Source organism: Fistularia commersonii, chromosome 28, assembly GCF_037954325.1.
Source record: "Fistularia commersonii isolate RoL2024-O1a breed Wild chromosome 28, RoL_Fcom_v1.0, whole genome shotgun sequence".
Classification (NCBI taxonomy): Eukaryota; Metazoa; Chordata; class Actinopteri; order Syngnathiformes; family Fistulariidae; genus Fistularia; species Fistularia commersonii.
Window position 1 is genome coordinate 12,332,379 of NC_141311.1, and position 27,188 is coordinate 12,359,566.

The following is a 27,188-nucleotide window of genomic DNA, read 5'->3' on the forward strand; positions in this document are numbered from 1 at the left end:
AAAATTGTTGGTTGAATTTGTCTGTAAACGCACATCTCAGGTGGCAACTAAACACCCACAATACAGCTGGTGGTCTGGGAGTTCACTGCTCCATCAAGCTGAAATTTTTTTATTCTATTTCAGGTGGGGGTCTGGTGATAAACCATGGTGTAATTCCTGTATTAATGTGCAAAACTATTGATGTATGGAAAAAGATACATATGGATAGAAAAAGATTCGTATTGAATGAAAATTGTCTTTCATTATAATGATGATAATTTTTACTGAACCTGTTAAATTTTTAAAAAATATCTAATAAGAAACTAACCATTGAAAAAATCCGATTCCATCAAACTCCAAAAGACTATTAATTTTGTGGTACAATATTCAATGAAGTTAAGTAGCACAATAATTACATTTTTTAACAACATTTGTTGAAAATATGTATAATATTGAATATTTCTGGCAGTAATTTTTAAAAGCAATGACTGCTCCAGAAAACAATAGTGAAATAGAAAAAAACTCTTGTACACTTCTTATAAAACTGCCAGCATTGTAAGTTCATATTCCAAAAAAAAATCAAGTGACACCTTATGTTGGACAGTCATTTCAGTTAGGGGCAGCCTAATCTGTAAACTGGTAACCACTTGAGTTTATCCCCCCCACCCACCCAACAACCAAACACAGTTTTTACTTATATTTTCAAAGCCAACAGATGCCTATTGGAACCAAGTTTTCAACAACAATTGAAATTAACCTGTGTGAGTTTGTGATTGAGTTACCTGACTGTTCTGTTTGGTCTAACTGGCTTGATGGTTGGCCAGGCATGATTGGTTCCTGGGCAAAAATGTTCAATATTGATTATACACACGATACAGACACAATACAGTCCTACATTGCTAAGGCTGAGCATCATTAATGATGGTGACCTTATGCCATCAAGCTCAGAGCAATATTCTTACCTGGATCATTGGTCTCCCACACTCCACAGTGACCAGTTTATGACACTTCTTGTGTACCAGCAGTTTGCAGTTGATGCACTTATATCCTTGTCTCCCTAGACCCCAGATACGATCTGTGCAGATAGCACAGTGGGCTCTCTGCTCAGAGGAGTGAATAAAGAAAAATCATCAGTATGTACTTTTATGTATGCTAAAGCATTTAAATGGTTTAAATCATTTGTTGGAAGGTAAAGGAAAAAAATGGGTGGAAGCAAACAATGTAATTTGTGGCAATGGCAGAAAAAGTGTAAGTGAAAGAGGGAAAGAAGACAATGATGCTACAGCAAATAAATCAAAATATGAGAAAAAAATTCTTTTAAAGATTATCAGGCAGTTGGGATTACTCATATGTCACCTATTATTAAAGGACTAGTATATGGCTAGATGAAGAACAGAAAAGAGTGATATAAAACATCAGCAAAAAAGCACCCTCTATCTCTGTCTCTAAGAAAGACAGTAAATGGTTGTGGAGATCAAAATTTTACAGTGGAAAAATAAACATGGAATATTGTCAATTTCATTATAACAATATGTGGGAAGACCACTGCCATACAGCGAGACCAGGGCAGCAAGCTCCCTTGTTACATACCATTCATGCCTGATGGAAAAAAAGATCTGCTGACAGTAATTCTGTTATCGAAATACATACATCAGCTGATATAACATTTCCTAATTGTGCTTTTAAAGACAGTTTTTTTTTATCACTTTGCAGTATATGGATCTCCCTGTACTCCTGTCTGCTCTCTCCAGTACCCAACGTGTCCCACTTCTTCTTTGCTAACAACTTTCTCTGTATCAACTCATTCACTTCCTCATTCCACCACCAAGTCTCCTTATCTACTTTCCTTCCAGACAACACACCAAGTACATTTGCTGTAGTTGTCCAGTCATCTAGAAGCTCTTCCTGACCACCCAGAGCTTTTCTCAACTCCTCCCTGAAAACCATACAACACTCCTCCCTTTTCAGCTTCTACCACTTCATCCTCTGCTCTGCCGCTGTCCTCCTTATCTTCCTTGTCACCAGAGTCATCCTCCATACAACCATCCTATGCTGTGTGGCTTCACTCTCACCTAACACTACATCTATACATCTATACAAGCTGTAGTGTGCCTGCGTGCTGCTCCCTCTGCTCTTATAGGTTACCCTGTGTTCCTGCCTTTTCTGAAAAAACTTCATTACAGCCGTTTCCATCCTTTTTATAAACCCTACCACAATCTGTCCTTCTGTATTCCTATCCTGGATACCAAACTTGCCTGTCACTCCTTGATCACCTCTTTTGCCTGAATCAATGTGTCGACTGAAGTCTGCTCCAGTTAACACTCTTTTCACACCTCTGAGGATACTATACATCAATTCATCTAACTCACTCAAGAAAAAATCCTTCTCTTCTAACTCACATCTCCCGTGTGGGGCATAGCGACTAACAACATTGAGCATCATATCTTCAACATCCATTTTCAGACTCCTTCAATTTCCAGTTTCAATTTCTAAATCCAATACTGTAAATGTAAAAAATAGGTAGGTGGCATTATAATTATATCTGGCCATTTTGAGTAATCAAAGTTTGGACTATGCATAGACAAACTGAGAACAAGTGAGAACATGCTAGTTATGCAGATGTAAAATATATTGCAGCATGGTTCAGAAGGGGCCTCTGGATGACAAAAATAAAAAGATTACAATGTCTCACCCTGTTAAAGCGTTTGGCCTGAAAGGCATGGCCACTGGCATAGTAAAGCTTCCTCCAGCGTCGTGCTCCACGACGGTATATGGACTCTGAAGAGAAGAAAAGGAGTTTAGGTCTGTCTTGAAATCATGTTCTTAAGGAAGGAGGAATTGGCTTTTTACCCTGGGCTAAAATAAAACTATGGTTTAGCACAGTTGAATACAAAAATATGTCATACCGGTTAGAAATCAAAATGAGGAGCAACTCATCGAAAAGTTGTTTTGCTTGAAAGTGGCACTGAAAAAAACAAGCCTAAAATGCGGGTCTTATATTTTCCTAAATGCCAACATAGAGTAAGCATTACACTGAGTTATCGAGACCTGAAATGTTTTTTTCAGTTTTACCATTGGATTATTTGTTGTCATTAATTAAAATACAATCTAAAATAAATTCTTGCTTTTGTTACTTCTAATAAGACACCTGTACTAGAAATTTGTCCCACAGGATGTAGGATATTTCCAGTGGCAAATGAAGTATAAGTGGAGATAAAAAAAAACTTACTGTCTTCTCCTGGGCAGGGCATGCCGGGTTTCTCTGGCACACATGGGAACACTGGAGAGATAGCAAATAGTTTGCACATCTTTCTTTGAACACATTGTTGGATTCATAATAGTTTCTCTTTCTCTCATCATTCTTGAAGTTAAGACCACCCTTAACTAATATTTTCAAGTACTTCATGATAATCTTTTTGGTGGTTTGTGTGTCACAGAAAGAAATGTTTGATCTTAAAGAAACTGAGGTGAGTGTGTGTTTGAATGTGTGTCTTTGTGCAAGACGGAGAGAGAAAAAGCTCCAGACTGGGGGCAGAGTGAGTCAGAGGCGATTCGTGGGCTGCAGCCAAGAACCTCATTAACAAGCAGACCTGGCGACCCCCTGCTGCACTGTCACATCCTCTCCATGCACCCCTTTCCTTCTATTCATCCCGTGCCTCACATTGGCAACCACTGTACTCTTGACCCCTCACCTCTGATTTAATTAAAACTTTACATTAATCACACAACCCTTGTCACCACTAGCCCCAGGTTACATGCTTACACATCCTCAGCCTGTCAATCAAATGTTCCACATCATTCCACATATAGCAGACCCCACACCCTTTGCCTGAGTTAGCCCTGACCTCTATAGTCATGAAAGTGAGCAACTATTTCTCAATTACGCTAAGCACAGACACATGATATGAATTGGCTTAAGAGTCGGTAGACAGCCACAAGAGCTAAAGAAATGTTTCACAGTTAAGAGCTGCAAGAAGCATATGTTTGGTTGCTTCTTTTATGAACCCAGATGCCTTAAGCCAAATTTGAATACAGAACACGAAATATAAGTAAACAGAAAAGGAATACAAATTCAAACTGATAGTGAACAAAATCTATGTACTAGTAAATTGAATTTTCAGGCCAAACACACTTTAGACAAATGGCCCATGCATAGCCAGTTTGGTTTAACTGCTAAACAATGTTCAGTGAGGCGTCTACACCTACATTTTTTCAAGCTAAGTCTCATTTGTATTCTAAATCAGCATCCTTGTGGGATTTATTGTTCATCTAGCATGCTGAATCCTAACAGGTCTCTTATTTAATTATAAGGACCTGGCACTGAGCACACTAAACCCAACCTAATTTGTCAATAAAATCTCTGCAGAGGGGTGAATGAACCAGCGAAAGAACAGTAAGGAAAGACAAATTGCTTCTCAACACAACCTTGTTTTAACTAATCAGCAAGACTGAATCAACCTTGGGTAACTACAGTGTATGGGAACTCATTTGTTATTAATACTACCTATGCAAGGCTGTAAGGCTTACCATGAATAATGAGCTCTGAATCTTTGTTGAGTTCATAGAGACGTAGGGCTTCTTCCAGCTCCAGCTGAGATGACACAGTACAAGGGTCACCTACATCAACAAAAGAAAGTCCAGATGTTATTAACTACATTCCCGACATAAACGACGTTAATGGTAAAAGAAGGAAATCAGAAATTCTAGATATACAGCATAACTGAGATGTGTATCTCCGGCCACTCGATCAAATTATCAATGAATGTCTGATCATTTAAGTACCATGAGTACCATGAGATGAAGATATCAGTAACCAGACAGCTAAATTATTTTTCTACTTTTGGAATGAACGATTAAGGAGTTGTCAAAAATACATAACGGGCAGTCAATCCTTAACTATGTTATTTCAGCAAACTCCTATAGGTAGTAATCTTCCTTTATAAGCATAACTGACTTATAAAACTAGAATGCAGCTTAGGCATAAATTTGTTAATCGAACATATAAACGAGGGGTGGATGAAAAAAAAAAGATAAACATATTATTAAAAAATCTCTCCAAAAGCTGGCATTAATAGAACTCAGGTGACCATCAGAACCTATTTCTTGCTTAATTGCAAATACATGCAAATCCAATAGAGACCAGAAACAAATGAGAAGTTACAAGCTACAGGCTCCAGATTAATGATTAATCACTTCTATTTAATTGGCAAAAGGAATAGTTAATGATCCATTAGTTAGAGTTAATGGTGTGATACTAACAATTAAGCGATTCCTTGAGGTCAAACTAACAAAAATGAAAAAATAACATTACAAGAGAAAACATAGCCTTTATTTAAAAAAACAAAAAACATCTGCAGGCAGGCTGGTACACAACTAGTGGGTGGTCAGAATCAATGTTTAATTTAATAGAAAACATGTGATGATAAAGACTCCATAGTTTGACATGAACTTTCAGAAACAGTTTTTACTATGTTTGCCACTAAAGAGAAAGGCAACATTTGGGCAATGGTGACAAATGTAACCCTTTTTTTGAAACACTTGTGTTCTTCAAAAGTAATAAGACTTTGTGTAGATATTCCGGAAACAAAAAAAATGCTTCTTTCTCATATATTTATAACTGTATATATTTTTGCATATATACAATTAGTGAATCAGTTTTCATTTATTTCTACTTTGATATTAGATGAAGTACAATTCTATCACCATATTCTATCAAAAATTTATTCCATCTACCAAACAGGTTCAATTTGCAGGGTAATAATTCCACTTTAAACATCTAGATGAGTTGAAAGTATTAATGACTTGAGCAAGCTTTTCATACTTAGCTTGATGCATAGCAGATGACAGACAACAAAGGGCTGTTGGTGATATTTGGTACTTTTTAAAGAGTAAAAAATGTGTTAATTAACAGCAAGAATATTTTCTCATCATGATAATGACTTGAATTTGGACTGCAGAGCTATAGATACATGGTTTCCATGGATGGGGCTGTAGGATAGACATGTCTACTCAGATGTCTTAAGAGAGAAAAACTAAATTAAGACCATCAAGCTGTTTTTCTTTCTCAGATGGACTAACAACTCCAGTAATTATGTGTGGGTGACTACCAGTAGGAACAGATCTGAGACTAATTAGTTTGGGCAGGTTGACCTTATCCTGAGCGGAGTGATTTGACAGCTCCATCTTTCCAATGACACCAACTCCATTACTGTTGCCTGAGTCACTGGGTGACAACAAGAAATTGTGTGGGTGGGGGTCATTGTTTTGAATGAAAAGAGAAGACCGAGCTTTATATCCCTTACATGCATTTTGGTTAAAACTGTAAATTGACATTATTCATCTAGGAACTTTGTTGTCAAAGCCTTACATGTAATAGTAAAAAATAGAGGTGTGTACAGTTTATCATGACTAAGGCTTATTACATGAATAAATGACTAACAAAAACAGGTTATTATGCTGATAAAAATGAAGACAAATGTGAAGTCAATATTTTTTTCAAAAATTATACTAATGCCAAAAAAATGACAAATTCTGTTCATAAATATGACAAAAATTCAAGTGCTTGTCAGCAAAGAATTGACATCAGAAGAACACAAAATTTTGTCAAAAACTATTGAGTTCTATTTTTCTTTTGATGTAAAACAGCAGTTGGGGAAAACAAGTTAATTTTTGTTATTTTTTTTTTACATATTTTACATTTTTATTTACCTTTTAAGAGGCACAAAGTATATGTCTTCATGGCTAGAATTTTAATTTCTTCATTGAGTGCATGAGGGTTGGAATAAAAGGCAAGGCACACATACCTTCTTCATCAATCCACTTCATGGTGAAGAGCTGGTCATTATCCATCGAGCACATGTCTCTTACCTCGCCATACAGACCCTCATAAGAAATAGATGGCTCAAAATGGGTGATCATGATGTCACTGTTGAAGAAGAAATAGCATTTTGATTTCATTTTGCTAATTGTTACAATGTGAAACTGTTGCGACAAATACAAAAACAAACCAAATAATGCCCAAACATTCTAATAAAACAGTATGGATATATTGCATATACAAGTTGTACATACCAAAAAAAGATGTATCCATAGCTAGTAAGTAAAATTCCAAAAATTAGAGTATCAATTAGAGTATGTTCTGAACCTCAAACCTAATAATTGGAAAGTTCAAGTAGTGCTATATTAACTGTTAGTCATGGTGCAACAGGTAATTATCAAGTTATGGTACAACACTAGGTTAGCAGTTAAATCCCATCTCAGCAACTGGTTTAGTTTCTTGAAGTATCACCACCCATCTTTCTTTTTCAGTTCTTAAAAAAAAAACATCAAGAGTTTCGGGTAAATGAAGGTTGGTATCTAGGTTTGGAGTAAAGTTGGTAATTGGATAGATTCAGATATGGTATTTGAAATTTTGGTACTAAACAGAAAGTTGGTATTTGAGTAGAGATGTCTGTTATGCTCAGGTTAGCTACCGGAATTCTTACTTCTGTAAAGTTGGTAAGCTGCTAAGCAGGAACAGACTCAACGGAATGGTCACATTTATTCATTTATTTATTTATTTTTGAATAACACCATATTTAGTCATCCTTCACCAGTGTCTACTTATTATTGCATTAAATTCTCAAAAATATTAAAAAATATTTTTTTACGAAACACATTAGGCATAGAAGCACTTGTTCTTCTTCTTCTTTCGGCTTATACCGTCAGGGGTCGCCACAGCGAGTCAACTTTCTCCATCTAACCCTATTCTCTGTATCTTCCTCTATCACACCAACTACCTTCATATCCTCTCTCGCTACGTCCATAAATCTTCTCTTTGGTCTTCCTCGAGACCTCTTGCCTGGCAGCTCCAATTCCAGCATCCGTCTACCAATATATTCACTACCCCCCATTATCCCTCTGTACATGATCGAACCATCTCAGTCTGGCTTCTCTGACCTTCTCCCCAAAACATCGAACATGTGCCCTCCCTCTGATAGACTCATTCCTGATCCTATCCATCCTGGTCACTCCCAAAGAGAACCTAAACATCTTCATTTCTGCAACCTCTAGTTCTGCCTGCTGTCTTTTGGTCATTGTAACAGTTTCTAGTCCATACATCATCGCTGGTCTCACCACTGTCTTGTACACCTTTCCTTTTATTCTGTCTGAAAGTCTTCTATCACATAGTACCCCTGACACTTTTCTCCACCCATTCCAACCTGCTTGGACCCGTCTCTTTACCTCTTTTCCGCACTCTCCGTTGCTCTGGACTGTTGACCCTAAGTACCTGAAATCCTCCAGCTTCTTGATCTCCACTCCCTGTAGCCTCACCGTTCCACCCGAGTTCCCCTCATTCACACACATATATTCTGTCTTGCTGCGACTAACTTTCATTCCTCTCCTTTCCAGAGCATACCTCCACCTCTCTAGATTTTCCTCTACCTGTTTTCTGCTCTCACTACAGGTCACAATGTCATCCGCAAACATCATGGTCCATGGGGATTCCTGTCTAACCTCATCTGTCAGCCTATCCATCACCATTGCGAACAAGAAGGGGCTCAGAGCTGATCCCTGATGGAGTCCCACCTCCACCTTGAACTTCTCGGTTACCCCTACAGCACACCGTACCAGTGTCTCACAGCTAGCATACATGTCCTGCACCAGTCTAACATACTTCTCTGCCACTCCAGACTTCCTCATACAATACCAGAGCTCCTCTCTTGGCACCCTGTCATATGCCTTTTCTAGGTCTTCAGGTCCTTCCTGACGCAACCCTCTGCATTTATCCGGGCTTGGGACCTGTACAGGGAGACACTGCTCCGTGCCCCCCCAAGGCTGGCTTGGAGAGACATAGGCCAGTGCCGCCCTGTGGCTGCATTAGGCATAGAAGCACAATGTCACTTATTAAAAGATGATGCCCGAGAATGTTTGGAATTACTTGTTGGTCAAAAAAATAAAATAATTTATATATTTTAGAACTAATCCTTGAGCTTACATATACACAAAATTGTCCAAATCTCCCCCCTTCTCTACTTCAGTGATGCATTCTAAGAAAAAGTCAGTAGGACACCAGGCTTTCTTTATGCAGCACAAGCTGCTGCATTAAGTCTCTGTCTTTCAGTCTGTCACTTGTGTACATATCCATCAGTACGACACAATTGTGGGTTTCAGAAAAAAACAGAAAAATCAAATGGTAAGGCTCAGACTTTCCCACTTTTGTAAGGAATGCAGAAAAGGCATTTTAATACTCAACAGAAAATCTTAACACACACATTCAGTCATGACTTCACAAATCACTGACTGTCTTTTCTCTCTCACACACACACACACACACACACACACACACACACACACACACACACACACACACACACACACACACACACACACACACACACACACACACACACACACAATGTAATAATGATGTAAGTTTTGAGTAACAAGCCATGAACCCCAGTGGACAGGGTGATGTGTCCTCATTTTTTGGTGCAGTTTGGAGTTCTCCAGCAGAGCTAATCATGCATTTACAACAAAGCAATTGGGGTAGGAGATGTCATTAAGTAAAATATACTTGTAAACATGACATAGATCTGCACTTGTCTTTAACTTTTGGTTAGAGAACAAAGGGAAGGAGCAAAAAGGACAAAATGTTAAAATAAATGTTAAAAAGGCAAAAATACACAAAGGTAAAGGGAAAGGAATAAAGAAGAAATGCACCAGCAAGAGCAATGCCAATTGATCTATTCTTTCCTTAAGTGCTCAACCTTAAGATGGATCGGTTTTCTTATAGCTTTATGGAGCGATGATACATATGCATACATATCAACAACACAGTTCTCAATTGTACACCTCCAAGGACAACATAGTGTGTGGTTATTCTCAGGTCAGCTCTTTCCAGAGAAAAATACACAGAAATAAAATTAATTGATACTATATTGGCCAAATATCTGCATTTGCCATTAATCTGGACAATGGTAAGTCATTATGGCTCATGTACTTGCTCCTACTTTACTCACAAGTGTTATCAAACTGTCTGGATTGAAAAAAAGAAATTAAAAAACACATATCAAAAATGAATAAAGTATTCCAGCAAGAGCAGTAAAGGGCACGGATAACCATCAAGGCCACTAGCCTACTCTTTTACATGCCAAACAGAATATATATTTATTTTAATTAGTGACTGAAATATATAGGTTTCATCCATTTCTGAATTATTGGATGTTTCAAAGACAGTAGGTCCATGCTGCTACTCTGAGAAATCAATTAAAATAGCTAGTAGCATCAAAAAAAGATGAAAAAAGTATGCAACATATCTTTAGCGAACAATAAATGCACTGAGACACTGAAGACGTAACCCACTTGGTTACAATAATGGGCTGATGTAGACCTCATCCTCCTCTTCCATTACCACTGCCTACATTTCCTTACTGTTCTCCTCCATTATTCTGATGTTAATCATTGCCTGTGAGGGAGGTGGTGATGTAGGGGCATGTGCCATCAGTCTGGCAACTACACCTATACACTATGATCTCTCTCCTGGGACCAACATGGCAGCAGTACTTCCTTGGAAAGATCTATCAACATCATACAGACCGCTCTAATCAGACTGACGGCTCTAACAACATCAGAAATAGCCAGCTCAAAATGGGTGATCATGATGTTACTGTTGAAAAAGAAATAACGTTTTTGTTTCATTTTGCTAATTGTTACAATGTGAAACTGTTGAAACAAATACAAGTGTTAATGCATACATGCCCTGCTCTCATATCAAGCACAGAATGAGACAGAGAGCAAAAGAGAGAGGCTAGTAACCCTCACCTGTGACTACAGAGACTCCAGATAGCATATTAATGCCTGCAGGTTATTGTAACTGAGTCATGTGAAAACTGACCTAAGCTGTAGCTGTTCATTAAACACTGGTTGTCAACACTGTAGCTAAAAGTTGAAACTTGTCAAGTAGCCAAATAAGCATCCTGACAGATAAGATTTTCAACTAATGACTTCAGTAGTCTGTTGAAAGTAGACAATACTACTACATGATATACTCATACATATTCACACGATAGGGGAAATAAAGCAATTTCACTGAACTACAGGTATGTAGCAGGATAGCATGGATTGTCTTTTATACAAACACAAACTTGTTATTCACCTTATCTAAATGTCAAACAAGGCATCAAATCTTATTTGTTTAAAAATGAGAATCCTTGTAAAAAGTCATAGTACTCTCTTAATCACTATATTATTTAATCTCATAATTTCTTCCATTGATCAATATCATTAGCATAACATATGGTATCATGGGCTGAGTGTGCCATACTACGAAGCTACTAAATCCCACTGCTTCTTGAACTGTGTAGAATCTTTTAGCTATTTAACACATGCTATGCCTCAAGACGTAAATTACAAATTGGCGCCGTAAACAGTTTGGCTCTTCCTTAGATTTTGCATTTTTTCTTGTTAAATCAGTCAAATTTAGTTACATGGAAACGCGAAACGATATTCCTAATAATATGAAAATGTAAGAACCAGTGAACAAATAAAAAACAATCTGTAGGATCGCTAAGGGTGACAAAAGGCAAAGGATAGTCAAGGAAGAGGAATTAACTGTACATCAGAATTCATCAATTCTGTTACTATGACTTCCTCCCTGAGTACAGGGAGAACGAGGTATTCCAGTCCATAGAGACCTGGCATTCCTGACAGAAGAGAATGTCGGGGTGAAGGCTGTTTCATGCCCATGACAGCTTAACTGCTATGAGTAGAGCTCTGTAGTCCCATCTACATAGCATGAAGCCATTTCTCACCATTGAGTGCTCAAGCAGGATGAAGGGTAACCGTTTGACTATAACTCTATCTTCAAGGCTGCCAAACATTGGTATGCTTTCACCTCCACACAATGATCCTGCACATGCTGCAAGAATCAAATCATAACACAATTACACACTGTCAAAGAACCTACACAAAATCAACTGGAATTGCATAGAGAATTTTGAACCCAACACTTGATACATAACTTTAATGAAAATACAAATACAAAAAATTGTTGCGGACGCTAAGGGGTGTGCCCTCTCACCCCAGAGAACTGGGGGCTGGGGGCGTGGTTTAAGTCAGGGGCATTTTGGTCCATGGAATTTCCCTGTTGGTTTGGTGTCAGTGTTTCAGGCATAAAGTTAGAACTCGCCTCCGTCTCCTTCCTTCTCACACCACATTGATGACTCCGTTCTGGACACGTCTGACTCGGGCGAGTGTGCTACCACACTTCAGCCATGTTGGCCCAAATGCCACAGCCGGCCGTTCTTGATGCAGCTTTGATGCTCCCGGAGCTCTGGCAGCGACCCAGCCTCCTGGTTCCAGCATGTCGAGGCGCTTTTCTAACTGCGTTGAATTGTCTCAGACGATGCCAGGTATTTCCTGATAGTAACTATGCTAAACCAGCGGTGCACAAGGTGAATTCTGCAGCTGTTGCGCGACCCACCACAAAACGGGAAATGCGCCGCCCCCAAACAACTTCTGCTTTGGAGGTATAGTATGTCTGCCACGGAGCAGGTAGATTTCCTGTACGTGAATGGTCTGCTTTTGGACATGATGAACCAGTTTATTTGACGCTGTGTCTTTGGCCACTTATCCGTGTGTGACAGGGGGAGCTGGGCCGCTAGCAGATGCTAACTTTTGAACGTCGGGGGATGTTTTTCAATGTTTGCAGATTTTCCGTCGCTCATTACACCCGCCTTTCCACCGCGTCTATTAAACACAATGTGCAGCATTTCATCCCCATGGTGGGACCTCCTGTTTTCACACAGGTGTAGCACCTTGACGCGGGTAAGCTGGCTACAGCTAAGGAGGGGTTCGCCACAATGGAGCATCTAGGAATCGGGAGCCAGTCCTACAGTCTATGAGACTCCCCACTCCACATGGTGCCCGAGGCCAATGGGTTTTGGCGTCCTTCCAGCGACTTTTGCCGGTTGAACAATGTAACCACAAACAACTTCCACCCCCTCCTCTATATTCAGGACTTCCCCATACGACTGTTGAGCACCACCATCTTCTCCAAAGTGGACCTGGTTTGCGGTTATCACCAGGTCCCCGTGTGCATGGAGGATTTGACCTTGCTCTCATGTTTGTTTATCTTGACGACATACTGGTGGCCAGCCTGTCAGCTGATGAGCACCTAGAGCCCCTGACAAAGGTTTTCTGTCGATTTGACTAACAGCCATTATAATCAAGCCTGTTAAGGGTCAGTTTGGACTGCCGGTGATTGACTTCTTGGGATATCACTTTAAAGGGCATTAACAGTAGAAAGTAGCATTTTTGACAGGGAGTTGTTGGCCCTGCACGTAGCAACGTGTAATTTCCGGTTCCTGCTGGAAGGTCACTCCTTCACAGCTTATGTGGATCACAAGTCACTGACTTTCGTCGTGTCCAAAGTGACTGAGCCGTGGTCCGCTTGCCAGCAGCGCCACCTTGCAGCAACTTCATGGTGGACATTCAGCATGGGGCTGAGATGTCCAGCCAGGTTGTTGATTGCCTGTCACCTGTGCTTCTGTGCCCCATGCACATCAGGGTGGATTTCTCGGCGTTGGCCGCTGACCAGACCCAGATGTCCTCACCCTGAAATCGATGTGCGCTGGCCTCAAACTGGAGGATGTGGTTGTGCAAGGAGGTAGTCCTGCCCTCCTCTGTTACGTCTCCACCGGCAGTCCCTGCCAAGTGGTTCCAGTGGCCTGGCGTGTTATTGATTCGGTTCAATCCCTTTCACACCCAGGAGTTCAGGCATCAATGAAGTTGGTGAGTTCAAAGTTCATCTGGCCTGGCATCCTTAAGGACGTATAGGAGTGTATGGCTACATGTGTGACTGATTCTGGCCACACATGTGGCCATGTCCACATCGACTTGGTGGGCCCTCTACCTCCTTTGCAGGGTTTTACACACCTGCTCACCATGGTTGATCAAACCACCAGGTGGCGGGCAGCTGGCCCGCTGTCCTCCACGCCGACCTTGGACGTGTCATGGGCGTTTCTTTTTATCCACGGTCGCCCGTTACCGCACCCTGTCGGACATCATTTCGGACAGAGGTCCACAGTTTGTGTCAGCGCTCTGTTAGGCGCGGGAAGGGGTCATTGGGGGCGAAGCTAAACCATACGACAACATACCACCCTCAGGCTAACAGCTTGTGCAAACTGATCCACCGGTCCCTCAAGGTAGCACTGCGTGCTGCGCTCTTGACTCACAACTGGGTGGACTGTTTACCATGGGTTTTGCTGGGGATGCATTCAGTCTCTAAAAACGACTTCAATACACCGAGCTTCTTTTCGGTCAGCCACTACAAGTCCCAGAGGAATTGCTCCTCCACCCTGTCTGGCTGCAGATACTTTCTTGCCCAGCAGCTCTCAGGTTCCAGGCCCTGTTCACCACTGTTTTCGACTGTCTTTTGTGCCTGCAGAGCTCATGTCAGCTCAGTTGTGTTTGTTGGCCATTATGCTCCCCTCTTCAATCATCCAATGACCCCTCTAGGACAAATTAAGTTTTTCGGATTCTGATTCTGTACGATGGGCCATTCCAGGTTCTTGAGACCAGTATTAAAAGTTTTGTGCTGGATATGAGCAGGCATAGGGAGCAGGTCACACTGGATCGGCTGAAGCCAGCAGGGTGGCTGGGGGAAATTGTGTTTACTTTCCAGGTCCTGCCGAGGTCGCCCTCCTCCCAGGACCCCAGCAGTTCACCAGTGCCTCCTGCTTCTTCGACCAAGGGAAAGACTGCTAAAGCCTCCCATGAGAGACTTGTTTGTTTTCGGGAGTGCCTTCTGGGTTTTTGGGGGGGTGGGGGGTGGACTGTGTGGCGGATACTAAGCGGCATGGCCTCTCACCCCACAGGACTAGGGGCTGTGGACGTGGTTGAAGTCGGGGGCATTATGGTCCACAGAGGTTCACCATTAGTTTTGTGTTGGTGTTTAAGGAATACAGTTTGAACTCGCCTTTGTCTCTGCAATCCTTCCTTCTCACACCACAACATTTCTAACTTTATACAAAGTAAGGTCAGGGTGAATGAACAACAAAGGGCAGGATGGTTTGGTAGTCTCTATAAAATGGCCCACTACTTCTTGCAGTCTTAACTACTTGTCGCAGAGTTACAACGATTACACTATGGGCACAATGTCCTCATATCAATGGGAAGCCGTGCTTTCACAAAACCCAGTTTTGGAGTACCGATGCAGATAGCACAGATTTTGAAGCAGAAGAGCAACACCCAAGAGAAGAGAAAAATAACTGAACTGCTCCAATGAGCCAGTGTAATCCCAGTTTCCTACAAAACAACATGCCTTACATGAGAATCCTAAAGCTGATCGAGTGCATAAGAAGACTTGTGTGAGTAGGTGCTGGCAGCTCTGCAAAAAAAAAAAAAAACACTTTTCTAGCATAACATCGTGATGATTTTTTTTTTTTTGCACAGTGCCGACTATACAAAGCCATGCTGCCTGGTATTTATAGCTCTGCATTTTATTATACTTAATCTGTGAAAATTAAGCTGATTACATTTTACATTTGTTATTTGTTTTGAGTAGCAAAGACAGGACAAAACTTTTCAGCCATGGAATGAAGCAGACAGGTATTTTGAGAGACCATTAACCTGGTTGAGATGAATGCTGATACAGACAATTATATGAATTAAATTAGTTAAAAGAAGCCTAATATTTACTGTACATGCAATTACAAATTGCACTCTTAAGGCTGGCATACAACTCGCGGGATTGGCATACACCTCGCGGGACATGTGTAACATAGTAACTGTATAATGCCACCATTAAAATGTTGAAATCCAAATAGATGACGACGTTATACGTTATAAATACGTTATAAATACTATTAGAGCTAGCTTTCGTCTGGCACAAGAAACTTTGATTTAGAGAAGAAGTGGAGTATAAAAAATAAAGATAACAACATAACTAGTATTTTCATGTTCAGAAATCAGTATAAAAAATGACAAACCACCAGTTAAAAGCGAGTAGAATAGAATGTGCCTTTAATCTACATCAATCTGCATTTCGTTACTCTGTATCCTTACACGTGTACTGACAAAGTTGAATCTAATCTAATCTAAAATATATTATACAGTGTTGCTTCCATTCCTCTGAAATATTCTCATCTCAAAAACATAATATGATGTACAGTTAATTGACTCCATGGTCAATTATTACTATCGCTGTCACTAACAGGCTGTATAAAAGATTAAGTAAAATTTACTGGCAACTATATTGACCCTTGGGACATGGAGAAAATGAAAAAAAGCCAGTGACGGACTGAGGCTGCTACAGGCTGACACCAGCCAACTGAAGCTGGTGCTGGCTGGCAGACATCCAAACAGAGCATAATAGGGGAGAGGACACTATAGTATGGCCTAAGACATTGTCTCAAATAAGAACAGACTGAAATTTATAATTAAGCTAATTTTACATTATTAGGCTTTAAGGATATTTTAAGAATCCCAGATATGGCTACTGAAGTTATTGGGAGAGGGTAGAAAATGTTCCAGGGATAAGACAAGGCAATTTTGTGACATTGTTACCTTAGAGTTTTGCTAAGCTTGTGATGTTGCAGGCTTACAGGTTTTAGCCACATTAGTTGAATAACAAAGGAAGCAGCCCAGAACACTGAAGATGAGGATGGCGAATATGATACTACAGTGGAGCAAAAGCCGTTGTGCTGGCATGATTTTTATTGAGCAACTCTCATTTCGAGCAAAAATAAACTATCCTCTAAAATCTGAATTGCAGGACAGCCTTTACCAGAGGCAGCAATGGCAGCAAAAAGGCCTGGCTGATGAAAAAAGATCACACTTTATAAGAGCGTTATAGAGATTGCATTGCAAACATGTTCAGTTGCATGAACAATATGGGAGTTTGCATCTTTTCCTTATGTATGTAGACAGATCATCCTCATTCCCGCAGGGAATCTTCAATCTTTGTAGTTACTGCTAACAGCTAAGACAATTTATATTTCATTATATTTCTTATTCTTCCTCCTTTCCACTATTGTCTATTGCTGTTATGTTTTTACTTGAAACTCTGGCACAACAATTTCCTTCGGGATTAATAAAGTTGTTCTCATCTCATCTCATCTCATCTCATATCATGAAAAGAGAATATGCAAAGGTGTAAACAATTACTAATTGTTTGACAGTTTACATTTTCAGAAATTGATTACAGCCCAATAGATAACGTTAGTATGGCAGTTGTTTCAGTGTGACAAATACATTAAATATATCATTATTATTATTATTACATACAAAATTGCACCTTGTCCTTAGCCCTGACAGCTTAAACTTCAGCCAACCATTAATTCTGTAGAGAAATAATTATAATAGAATCAAAAAACTTTATTCTTGTTATGCATACATATAACTACATTTTAAATCAATGTATAAGATATTTACTAAATGCATCCTGGGATCAGATAAAATTCTAAAAATCTTTGGTAAATAACTGAAATTCCTCAGCAATAACGTCAAAAATACTTCAGATGCTTTCGTCATTAGCAATGATCACTAACAGTGGGGAACACAACAGGTCTAGTGAAGTTCCTTGCATGACAGGTTTTTCAAGTTTTGGCAGGGATCCAATCACCTTGATCATACAAAAAGAGTGGGTCATACAGTGTCACGGAAACAATCCGGGGACCAATTATTTCAATCATGAAATACCATGACACAACTACAGCCTGGATCTTTATATGTTTTGTTTTTTGTTAAGGCAACCATATATATAATTTATTATGGGACCAACAGGCCTGTTCTCAGTATGAGATTGAATTGGCAAGTCATCATATATTTGCTCAATTCTACTCAAATAAAATGATTCTGCCTCAGGAAACCATTAAATAGTACAAATGAGAAAATATGACAACTTCCGAATGTTGGGTTGGATATATTAATATTGTTATTTACACACTGAAACTCTAACTTGCAAAGAGTACAAATAAATATTTTACTTAGAAAATAAGTAAAAATCTCTTGGTCAAGAGAAGCATCGAGAAAGTCTGCGAACTTACTTTCACTTTACATTATGGATTGTCCATCATAAATATAAATATCGAAAATATGCACCGTTAAAATCATCACAAAAACAAAATTCGCAATCAAGTCAACCTCACAATTTAATCACAAATGGCATACCAATACTCTTTAAGGGGACGTTAACTTCCCAGGAGGACGAAAAGACCATGATAAATGAGTACAATGTCCCAGGAAGTTGTTATCAGACTGAAATCAAGTATTTTAACTCGGATCAGATACCAGTTACGTATAATTAGTCAGTCAGTAAGTTGGTTGGTCGCGATATTAAGCAAGTTCGGTGGTAGCAGAACGCCAAACCGAACGCTGTTAACATTCCCACATTTAGGCTTTTAACATAGTCAATTGAATATTTTCTAAATGTTTATGATCGTTTCACTTTCTAGCTGATATTTCAATAACATATCGTTAAAACTAACTGCGTACACACTGCTAATCATTGCAATTTCACCTGTCTGTCTGTATGGTCAAGTTTACCTAAAACTGTGTATCCGGCTTTAGCAAGCAGTTGGGTATTTAGCTAATGTTAGCTAACTAGTATGCTATCTGTACAACACCATTACCAGAGCTCTTTTAGTGGAACTCATGGCCCCTGAAAAACACTGGTAATTTCTTACCCTTTGTAGTAAGCCTTCACCCGGACTTGGTGTGAATTATCGCCGGGGTGGGACATGGTGCTGTCCCGCAACGTCGGCATCATAAGCTCAGCCGCGGTCACTCCGAGTCACCGATGCCTTCCTTTTTTCCTATCTTCCGTCTCTGGCTGTTTAGTTGAGCACCACACCCGAACCTCTGTGTTTTCGAGTTCGGCTCGAACCAAAAGGACACAAAGAGGAAGTCAACACCAAAAATGAAGAAATAGGCTTCCCTTGGATGAAAAAATACCATACATAAAGTAAAGAAAAACTTAAGGGGTCCGTCAAACAACTCCCTACTGCATAGGCCAAACGACGGACGAGTCCATTAGCGGAATGCTCGGGGTGAACCATAGCTCACATAAGATCAAATACATTTATAGAATTATGATATTAAAAGAATCTACGCCTTCATGTTTACACATTAATATGCATAGTTTCACACATATATGTTACATTTAGTCTGCTTATAGAAAATGACATCTCCGAAAATGTGGATCTTTTCACAGCCAAAATTTAGACTGTACCAACTGGTGCTTCCATGTGGGCAGAGTGATTTACTTTTTAAAAATACGGGCTCGGACATCATATAAACTTTGAAACCCCGAGGATATGTTGCACATTCGAGTGTTCTGGGTTAGAAGTAATACCGACATTCGCCAGCAACAAAAGCAAGGCATCCAGTCGTACAGATTGCGTGAGCTTGTCCGAGCTATTATAACAAGGGGGGAAAGGAAACACACTCCAGTCATGTAAGGGGGTTTAACAATTTCTATAAATTTCGGTGATAACATATAATTTCATAAAATGTACCAAAGTGCAAACAAATAACAAAAAAAATAATGTTTCAAATTAAATTATGTTAATGCGACATTTATTTTATGTTAAGATTATTACCCTTGGATGCGGTGCAGTAGCTACATCTAATGTCTCTCCAGACAAAATCACAGGGTCGGTCGACCTAACGAAGAATATTTACACTGACATCCGTGTTGTTAAGTGACGTTATTGAAATCCGAAAACTATTATTTCAGTGTCTTGACTGTTCTATATAATTTGAGTTAATGATATCATTTGTTATCATTTGATTTCTTTTCACGCAGGTGACAGTTTAGAGCAATGATTTTAATGAAACCCAAATTAGAGATGAGCGGATTGTAATAATTAAGCAGTTCCAAGTGGAAGTTATCCCCGTGCTTTTATTTATATGTGTTTTCGCAACACCCGATGAGGTCATCAGAGAGAAAACTCCTGTTAAACTACTGAAAACCCGTGAGAATATCGGGGCTGCCGCTCTCTTGCATTCGGGGTCCTCCGGCTCTGCAAGCGGTGCTGTCCCAAGGCTTTGTTTATAATCACATCTTCTGCTGCTTATACTGTTTTTTCTTACATTTTCTCCATGTTAGACAACACCACTGACGTATTTGCGGGCTTCTGTGCGGGACGGCGTGCGGGGACTCAGTCTGTCCGTGATGTCCGTCGGGTAGGTGAAGCTTGCGAGAGATGAATGGTTGCATGTGAGTGACAAGAGGTAGGCACACAGGTATTTACACCGACTAAGGCTATTTTTCAAGCATTTCTTACCGCAGTGTGGGAGAATTACCTCTAAAGTTATATGCATTCGTCGCGGTTGATGTTGTGTCCGTGGTTAATGTGGCACAGCCAGCACTGCATCAAAAGTGATATTCAAGTTTCCCAGTTGGGGATATCCGACAATGTTTTGTGATTGTGACTTTTTAGGTTTTTTGAAAATATCCTGATGACAGCCAGTGAATTAATCACCGACGACAGTCAATACGCAGGTAGGCGGGATATCAAAATTCCTGTATTACTCCTCTCGTCATTTGCTGGACAGGAAAAATAACAGTTATTATTCGTCTAAAATATGCCACATCAGTTCAAGTAGGTGTATTTTATGTATTTACTCAAATATGTAGAAAATCAAACAAGAAAATAATCAGATTTAACTTTCAGCATAATGTTGTTAATCCTCTGAGGCTGGAATGCTTTACAAGGATAAATACACAACACAACAGAATAATTTTACAGATACATTCTGTTTTGTTTTGTTTTTCTGTCATAAGCAGTAGTTTCTTGTATGTTTTAAATGTTTCTCTTGTTTATGTTTTTCTTCATTTGTTTTATTCCCCTGCAATCTGCAAGTTTTGCTTCAGCAGGAATTGACAGTGTACCTAGTGGGGGGCAGGGGTCACCACAATCTAAGCGCTTCATAAAGAATGCACTAATAGTTAGAATATGTATCACATCCTAGAGTAAGATTTATTTACCTCTCAGTTATAGACTCTCCTGCAGTTAAAGTTAAATAGTCTTTAGCTACATTCTTGTGTTTATGACGCTGATTTAATGCTGATTTATTGTTCAAATTCTTGGTTGTGTTTTGTAATTCACAGTTGTACAAACATTGAACTTTGTGAATGGATGAACACATTCTAGGAGAGAAACATCTCAAGACTTCCAAGACTGTAGCCAGCATCACCCCCACTATCAGCTGCAGTCACCATGGCAACAGTCTGCCCCAGCAGCATCTTGTGCACCCAGACACCTGCTTCATCACTCAGCATCATCTCACCAGACAAGCAGGCAGTTCAGGTAATAACCAGCACCTGTGATCTCTACTTTTATGGCTGTATTTAATAGAGAACATTCCAGGAAATAGACAGTAACTGCTTGAATGCTCCATTGTTATTACAATGTTATACTGAAATTGACTTCCCTGAATGTATGTTATTGAATACAATAATAAGGGACACAAAATACTATGATAAATATCCATTCATTCATTCATTGTCCATTGCTTATCTGGGGCTTGGTTGCGGTGTCAGTAGGCTGAGGAGCTCAACCTAGATTTGTCTGTCATCAGTGATGTACTTTATCTCTTACTTTGGGACCCCAAGGCTTTCCCACGCCAGACGGAATGTACAACTGCTCCAGAATGTTGTGAGTCAGCCACTGGGCCTCTTAATGAATGGACACGCCTCGTAGACCTCTAAAGGGAGTTGTCCAGGTCGCATCCTTATCAAATGCTCAAACAACCCCAACTGATTCCTTTAGACGTGTAGGAGCAGTGGATCTACCTGAGCTTTGCCCTGGTGTATGTACTCCCACCTTGTCTTCAAGGCTAAGTTTAGCCATCTTGCAGAAGAAAGTCATTTCAGCTGATTTTATCTGGGGCAGTGTTCTTTCAGTCATGATCAGAATCATGTGATAAATGGTTTTCTTCTGTCTGACATGATGCTTTTTTCCTTTCTTTCTTTTAACACAAGTATCTCCTACAGTAGCTAGTTGTCATGATATGGGAGGGTGTACCTCACCCAAACGCAAGGACACTCTTGAGGTTAGGCATTTTAAGGGGTTTTATTTAAAAAAGGAGATGAATGGAGTGGCTGTGCTGAGTCGGGGTCATTTCTGGGGGTCACGTCACAGGAGGTTCAGGAACTAGGAACTTGTGAGGAAAAGCAAGGCGTCGAATCTCAGGAACTAGGAACTTGCATTGAAGGTCAGATATAGAATTTTGGTCTTGGGGGAAACGCTATCGGGGACAGATGGCTAGCATACTGTGACGTGGGAAGAAGCCCGGTTGGGATGTCAAATTCTGGACTCGGGAATGGAACAGAGATAATGGATCTTACTTTGGAGATGAAGATCCGCCAGGAAGGGATGAATGGAATGTGGGAGAGGTCCGTGTGGCGGTACCCTCTAGACTACAATCTGCCCCCCAGTTGAAATCCATACTGCTGCTTAATCAGACTCTCTGAAGAACTGAAAGGTAAAAGGAAATGCACTAAGACTCCTAGCTCCAGATCCCAACACCAGTACATGAGTATGCAAATGTGTTGAACTACAGTCCATTTTTACTTTACATTACCGGGAGACATTACCCGGAGTTGTTTCCGAAAGGGTTCTGCTGATTATCACACCAGGTGTGGCTTATGTACGATATTTGATGTAATATCCATATCCTCATCTAATTCAGATCATCGATGACAAAAAAAAGTTTCATTTTCTTAACTTAAATTGAAAACAGATTTGCAGTATCAAACTATGCACATTAATCTCGGCAATGAAGCTCAAAATGTTGAGACAAAATTAAACAAAACTACACTGAGCTGATGTTCAGCGCAGTTTTTTTCCCATACTTTTATTATTTTTTTTCCATACTGTTTATCTGTACCATACTGTAAATCCTTTGGTTTTAACCCATCATGTATGCGCCATGAACAGTGGGCACCCACTGAGCAACACTTGGGGAACAGTTAATGGTTTCGTTTTTTACTCAACAAAACCTCAGCGATCAGAAGGCGCTCAGGAATTGAACCAGGAACTTGCTAATTCCAAGACAACCGCTCTTCTGACATGACTTTAAACTATACTGTGGGGTTATAATTTGGCCTTTATAATCTATTGATGATGTTTTTATGTGTGAATTGAAGCTAATTTGTAAAGAGATTGGTGGTTTCTGGCATTGTCTAATAGGTGATCCAGCAAGCCGTCCACAGATCTCCGAGCATGGTGGCTAAGTACCGCCATCAGATTTATGCTGCCAGATTTGTACTGCCCAGCAGCACCTCATGTTACAGACAGCAGCCCTACAGCAGCATCAGCACACACACCGCCTGCAGAGTCTGGCCACCCTTCAACAGGTCGGTTGGTGTGTGTCTGTGGTGAGTGTGTGATGTGTGGCAGAGTGAGATTGGGGACATGTTGTAAGATGAAGTGTGTGATCCTTTCCAGGCTTCGATCTGTCAAAAGCAGTCACCTTCATCCGGTAGCACTTTGGTTCATCAGCCTTCTAATGTTTCTCAGAACTCTATCAGTCTTTCATCATCCCTCAGGCGCGGTCAGAGTGCGAAAGTTTAACTCAGGGTGTTTCTGTTGTCATCATGCAACACTGTATGCAGATCCCTTTGCCAGTACCTCCAGTGACGGCGCAACTCATTGGTCAAATGCAAGTATCCAACTGCATCACCGCTGCTGCAAGCACATTATCCCAGGAGGAACTACTCTTGGGAAATAAGCCTCTTAATTGTAATCAAGCTCAGATGTACCTTCACACTCAAATGGTACAAGTAATGCATTTAGCGGTTGGTCTTTACAACATTTTTCCACATTAATGATGCAGAAAATTTACTGCATTTGTTAGACTGAAGAAATATGATAACTTGTCTGCCCTTTTTTTGTATATCTGTCAGCTTGCTCTAACTCCAGCAGCCGCTGTGGCTGCTGTTCAATCAGACCTCCCTCCGGTCACCTCCTGTGCCTCTTTACTTACCTCCTCTAAGGTAAAAAAAAACTTGTTCCAATGTTTTTTAATTGTATTTTATCCTAAAGTATTCAGAACCCAAGTGAGTTTTGGAAGGCTTCTGCGTCTCAGTCAAGTAATTAACAGACATTCATGCAACAGCGGTTTAAACTCTTACATTTCCAATCAATTAATTTATCATCTAATTTTGCATCTGTTTAGGTGCAGAATTAGTCTCTGCATGTACATTTGCCTGGGGCTCTGGCTACAGCCTGTAGTGTCATTTAGAAGCCAAATAACCACCCCCAAACTCTATCTTTATCTGCCTCTTTATCATAGACCATTATATGTGCACTCAAGGACACTCAGGTGACTGCTGCAGAAATAGGACCAGCTGAAGACAACTGGATGGCCACAGGAACCCAGATAATACTTCCAGGTGGGTTATTGGATTCATACCCTAATGTTTAAAAGTGCATATTTTAACTTGATATCTGACTCAACACACATAATTAGCTCACAAGTTGGCAGCTCTTCTCCAAAGTTTCTACTTGTCAAAAAACATCCCATTAGAGATGTGTTTACCCAGAATTCACTGCCGATCTGTATCAAATTCTTATAAAAGTTCCTTCTCAAATTTGCTGTGCTGTTTGGTATGGAATTATAGGAATTACAGGAGGAGGTAAAAGATAAAAATTGTATGGTAGCTTGTCTGCTGCTTCATCTCTTTAAATGTCTGGTATATCATGTCCAGCATGATGTGGCAAGGACAAATATAGAATGTCAGTCTTCATTAATGACAAGTGCAGTATGTCGTTCGGGAAACACAGTCACCTATTTTTATATGACTGGATTTTGGAAAAAAGTTGAGGTAAGAATTTTGTGAAATGCCAGCAAGGAGGAAACTCCTGGCTAGATATTTGGAGCAAATGTCAGTAGAGAATAAAAAGTATTACTCTGTGTTCTTTGTGTATAAGCCTGAATGTTATATTTTATTTTATTCTGTTCTCTGTACACTTCACCTCTTTAGCCAGTACTGTATTATACCATTGTTTACAACATGACTGGGTATGCTTATGCTTTGTGTGACCTGTCAAGTTTATCTTCATGTCTGCACTTTCTTCCTTGAAGTCTACTCTCCAGGTCACACTAATACAGTCATCAAGCAGCAGCTATCCTGCCTATTATGTCAAAGAGTTGCACTTCACCACCTTATTCTCCAGCAAGGAACACCAGGAACCCTCAACCCAAGACATCTCCAGCCGATATCCCTTAGTGTTGCACCCCAGGAAACCAACCCCAACGATCTTCCTCTACTGCTGAAAAAAATGCCTGCTTCTAGCACACAACCACAGGAAAGCAATGACCAACTGTCTTTATCCTTGGCCCTGTCTATAACCAATATGTTTACGTTGTCCTCACGAAACTCAGTCATAGCCATCAGCATGCCGCCCCAATCCCCCCCCTCTGGTATCTGCTCCCCAGCAGCGAACCTCATACCCTCTAGTGCGGAATCAGACTCCACCTCCTCCTCCAGCTCTGGTTCTACCCAGAATCCCCCAGATTCCCCCAACCTCCATCCAGCGGCTATCCCTTTTCTCTATTCAGACATTAGCCCTTCAGTCAGGCCAGGCTTTGCTGACAGGGCAGAAGCCGCCTACAGCAGAGGCCGTGGTTCAGCCAATATACCAGACCCTCCCACCACCTCAGACTGTGGTTATTGACCTTAAAGTGCATTCAGTGAGGCTGGAGGAAAAATAATCATCAGTGAGTCACCATGTTCCACATAAAACTTTACATGCAGACTGTTGTCAGTTTGTAATGGTCTGATCAAAGCTGTATAATGATTTGGATTTCAGCCTAGTCAAAAATGCAAAGTGAATGGCCTGAGCACAGAGGAAGGAAATGAGGAACAATCCTTAAGCCTCCTCAGAGACGGAACCTCCACATCTCTGGGTAAATATCCTAAGCCGAACGGCACAGGTAAAAAAAATATTCATACATACGTACGTACACACTTACATACTTTATATGTACTGTAGAATTATTTATACTTTATATATACTTTGTGTTCGTGTGTACATGCAGGACTGTCTCAGAAAATTAGAATATTGTGATAAAGTTCTTTATCTTCTGTAATGCAATTACAAAAACAAAAATGTCATACATTCTGGATTCATTACAAATCGACTGAAATATTGCAAGCCTTTTATCATTTTAATATTGCTGATTATGGCTTACATCCTAAGAAAACTTGAAAATCCAATCTCAAAATATTAGAATATCACGAAAAGGTAATTTTTGTTTTTTTAATTACATTACAGAAGATAAAGAACTTTATCACAATATTCTAATTTTCTGAGACAGTCCTGTATGTTACATACATACCCACACATAGAGGTGACACAGTGGTATCTGTGTTTATGCTGAAATATTTATAGACCAGATAATATGAGAAAATATGATAATCATTTTATAAATTCAAAATGCATGTTAGTAGTGACTAAAAAATACATTTTAATGACAATAAAACATTGAGTTCTCACAAGCATATTTTGTGTTTATGTATGGGAGCTTTGCTTTTTGATATTCAGGCCATACTGAGTCACTGCAAATACAATCATCCACCCAGCTCAATACCAGTAGCAACCCTCCACCTCCCCCTCTTCCTCCTGCTGTCATGCCTACGACTGTGGGGGTTCAGTCCAGCCTTCTGCAAATCTAACCAGCTTAACAGGGAGTCTGGAAAGGATTCTCAGAACCAAGATACTAACACATCTGATTGAGGGCTTTGTCATTCAAGAGGGCCTTGAGCCTTTCCCTTTCCCGGTATGTGAAATGGAGGTGTGATGGTCACCATCTGACAGTGCACACCCTAATCATTGATACTGTGTCTGTACCAACAAAAGGGATTTTTTCTGTCTTTTTTTTGTAGTGTAATCCGTTTAAACTGAGTTTTTTTTTTTTTTTTTTTTTTTTTTTTTTTTTTATAAATGCCTGCCTTAGATTTCTACCTTCTCTAGTTGGAGGAATTGATTACTTTCTCTTATGGCACTCAAAGTGCCAAAAAGTCTCTTCTAAGAAATCATTGCCCACTTCTAAAAGACAGTTACAGGTGATTTTATACAGACTGTTGTCTATGTTGTTAAAATAAAAAAAAAAGTGGTATCCTGTTCTGTAGTTGATAATATGTTAATGGCAATGTTAATGGACTATCTTGGTTAACTGGACCAGTGTGTGTGAGAACAAACACCTTGAGTTCT

At 40.0% G+C, this 27,188-nt stretch overlaps 2 protein-coding genes across 2 annotated transcripts in view; one reads left to right on the top strand and one right to left on the bottom strand.

Annotated features, from left to right (window-relative positions):
• Positions 1 to 18,992, bottom strand: part of prkci (protein kinase C, iota) — a 32,111-nt gene extending 13,119 nt beyond the window's left edge. Inside the window, exons 1-7 of the mRNA XM_086175720.1 lie at positions 18,648 to 18,992; positions 6,783 to 6,904; positions 4,507 to 4,596; positions 3,209 to 3,259; positions 2,672 to 2,757; positions 942 to 1,079; positions 762 to 816 (exon numbers count right to left, since the gene is read on the bottom strand). Of these exons, the coding sequence (XP_086031846.1) occupies positions 762 to 816; positions 942 to 1,079; positions 2,672 to 2,757; positions 3,209 to 3,259; positions 4,507 to 4,596; positions 6,783 to 6,904; positions 18,648 to 18,730 (625 nt within the window). The 5' untranslated portion in view covers positions 18,731 to 18,992. The remainder of the gene's footprint in view (positions 1 to 761; positions 817 to 941; positions 1,080 to 2,671; positions 2,758 to 3,208; positions 3,260 to 4,506; positions 4,597 to 6,782; positions 6,905 to 18,647) is intronic.
• A 313-nt stretch (positions 18,993 to 19,305) lies between these two features.
• phc3a (polyhomeotic homolog 3a) lies at positions 19,306 to 25,933 on the top strand. Its single transcript, XM_086175965.1, has 10 exons — positions 19,306 to 19,417; positions 20,072 to 20,148; positions 20,406 to 20,467; positions 21,077 to 21,275; positions 23,160 to 23,326; positions 23,585 to 23,746; positions 23,876 to 23,965; positions 24,265 to 24,364; positions 25,057 to 25,692; positions 25,785 to 25,933. Exons 5-9 carry the CDS (start codon positions 23,255 to 23,257, stop codon positions 25,647 to 25,649), a joined length of 1,017 nt encoding a protein of 338 aa, XP_086032091.1. The 5' UTR covers positions 19,306 to 19,417; positions 20,072 to 20,148; positions 20,406 to 20,467; positions 21,077 to 21,275; positions 23,160 to 23,254; the 3' UTR covers positions 25,650 to 25,692; positions 25,785 to 25,933.
• Positions 25,934 to 27,188: the final 1,255 nt, after the last annotated feature.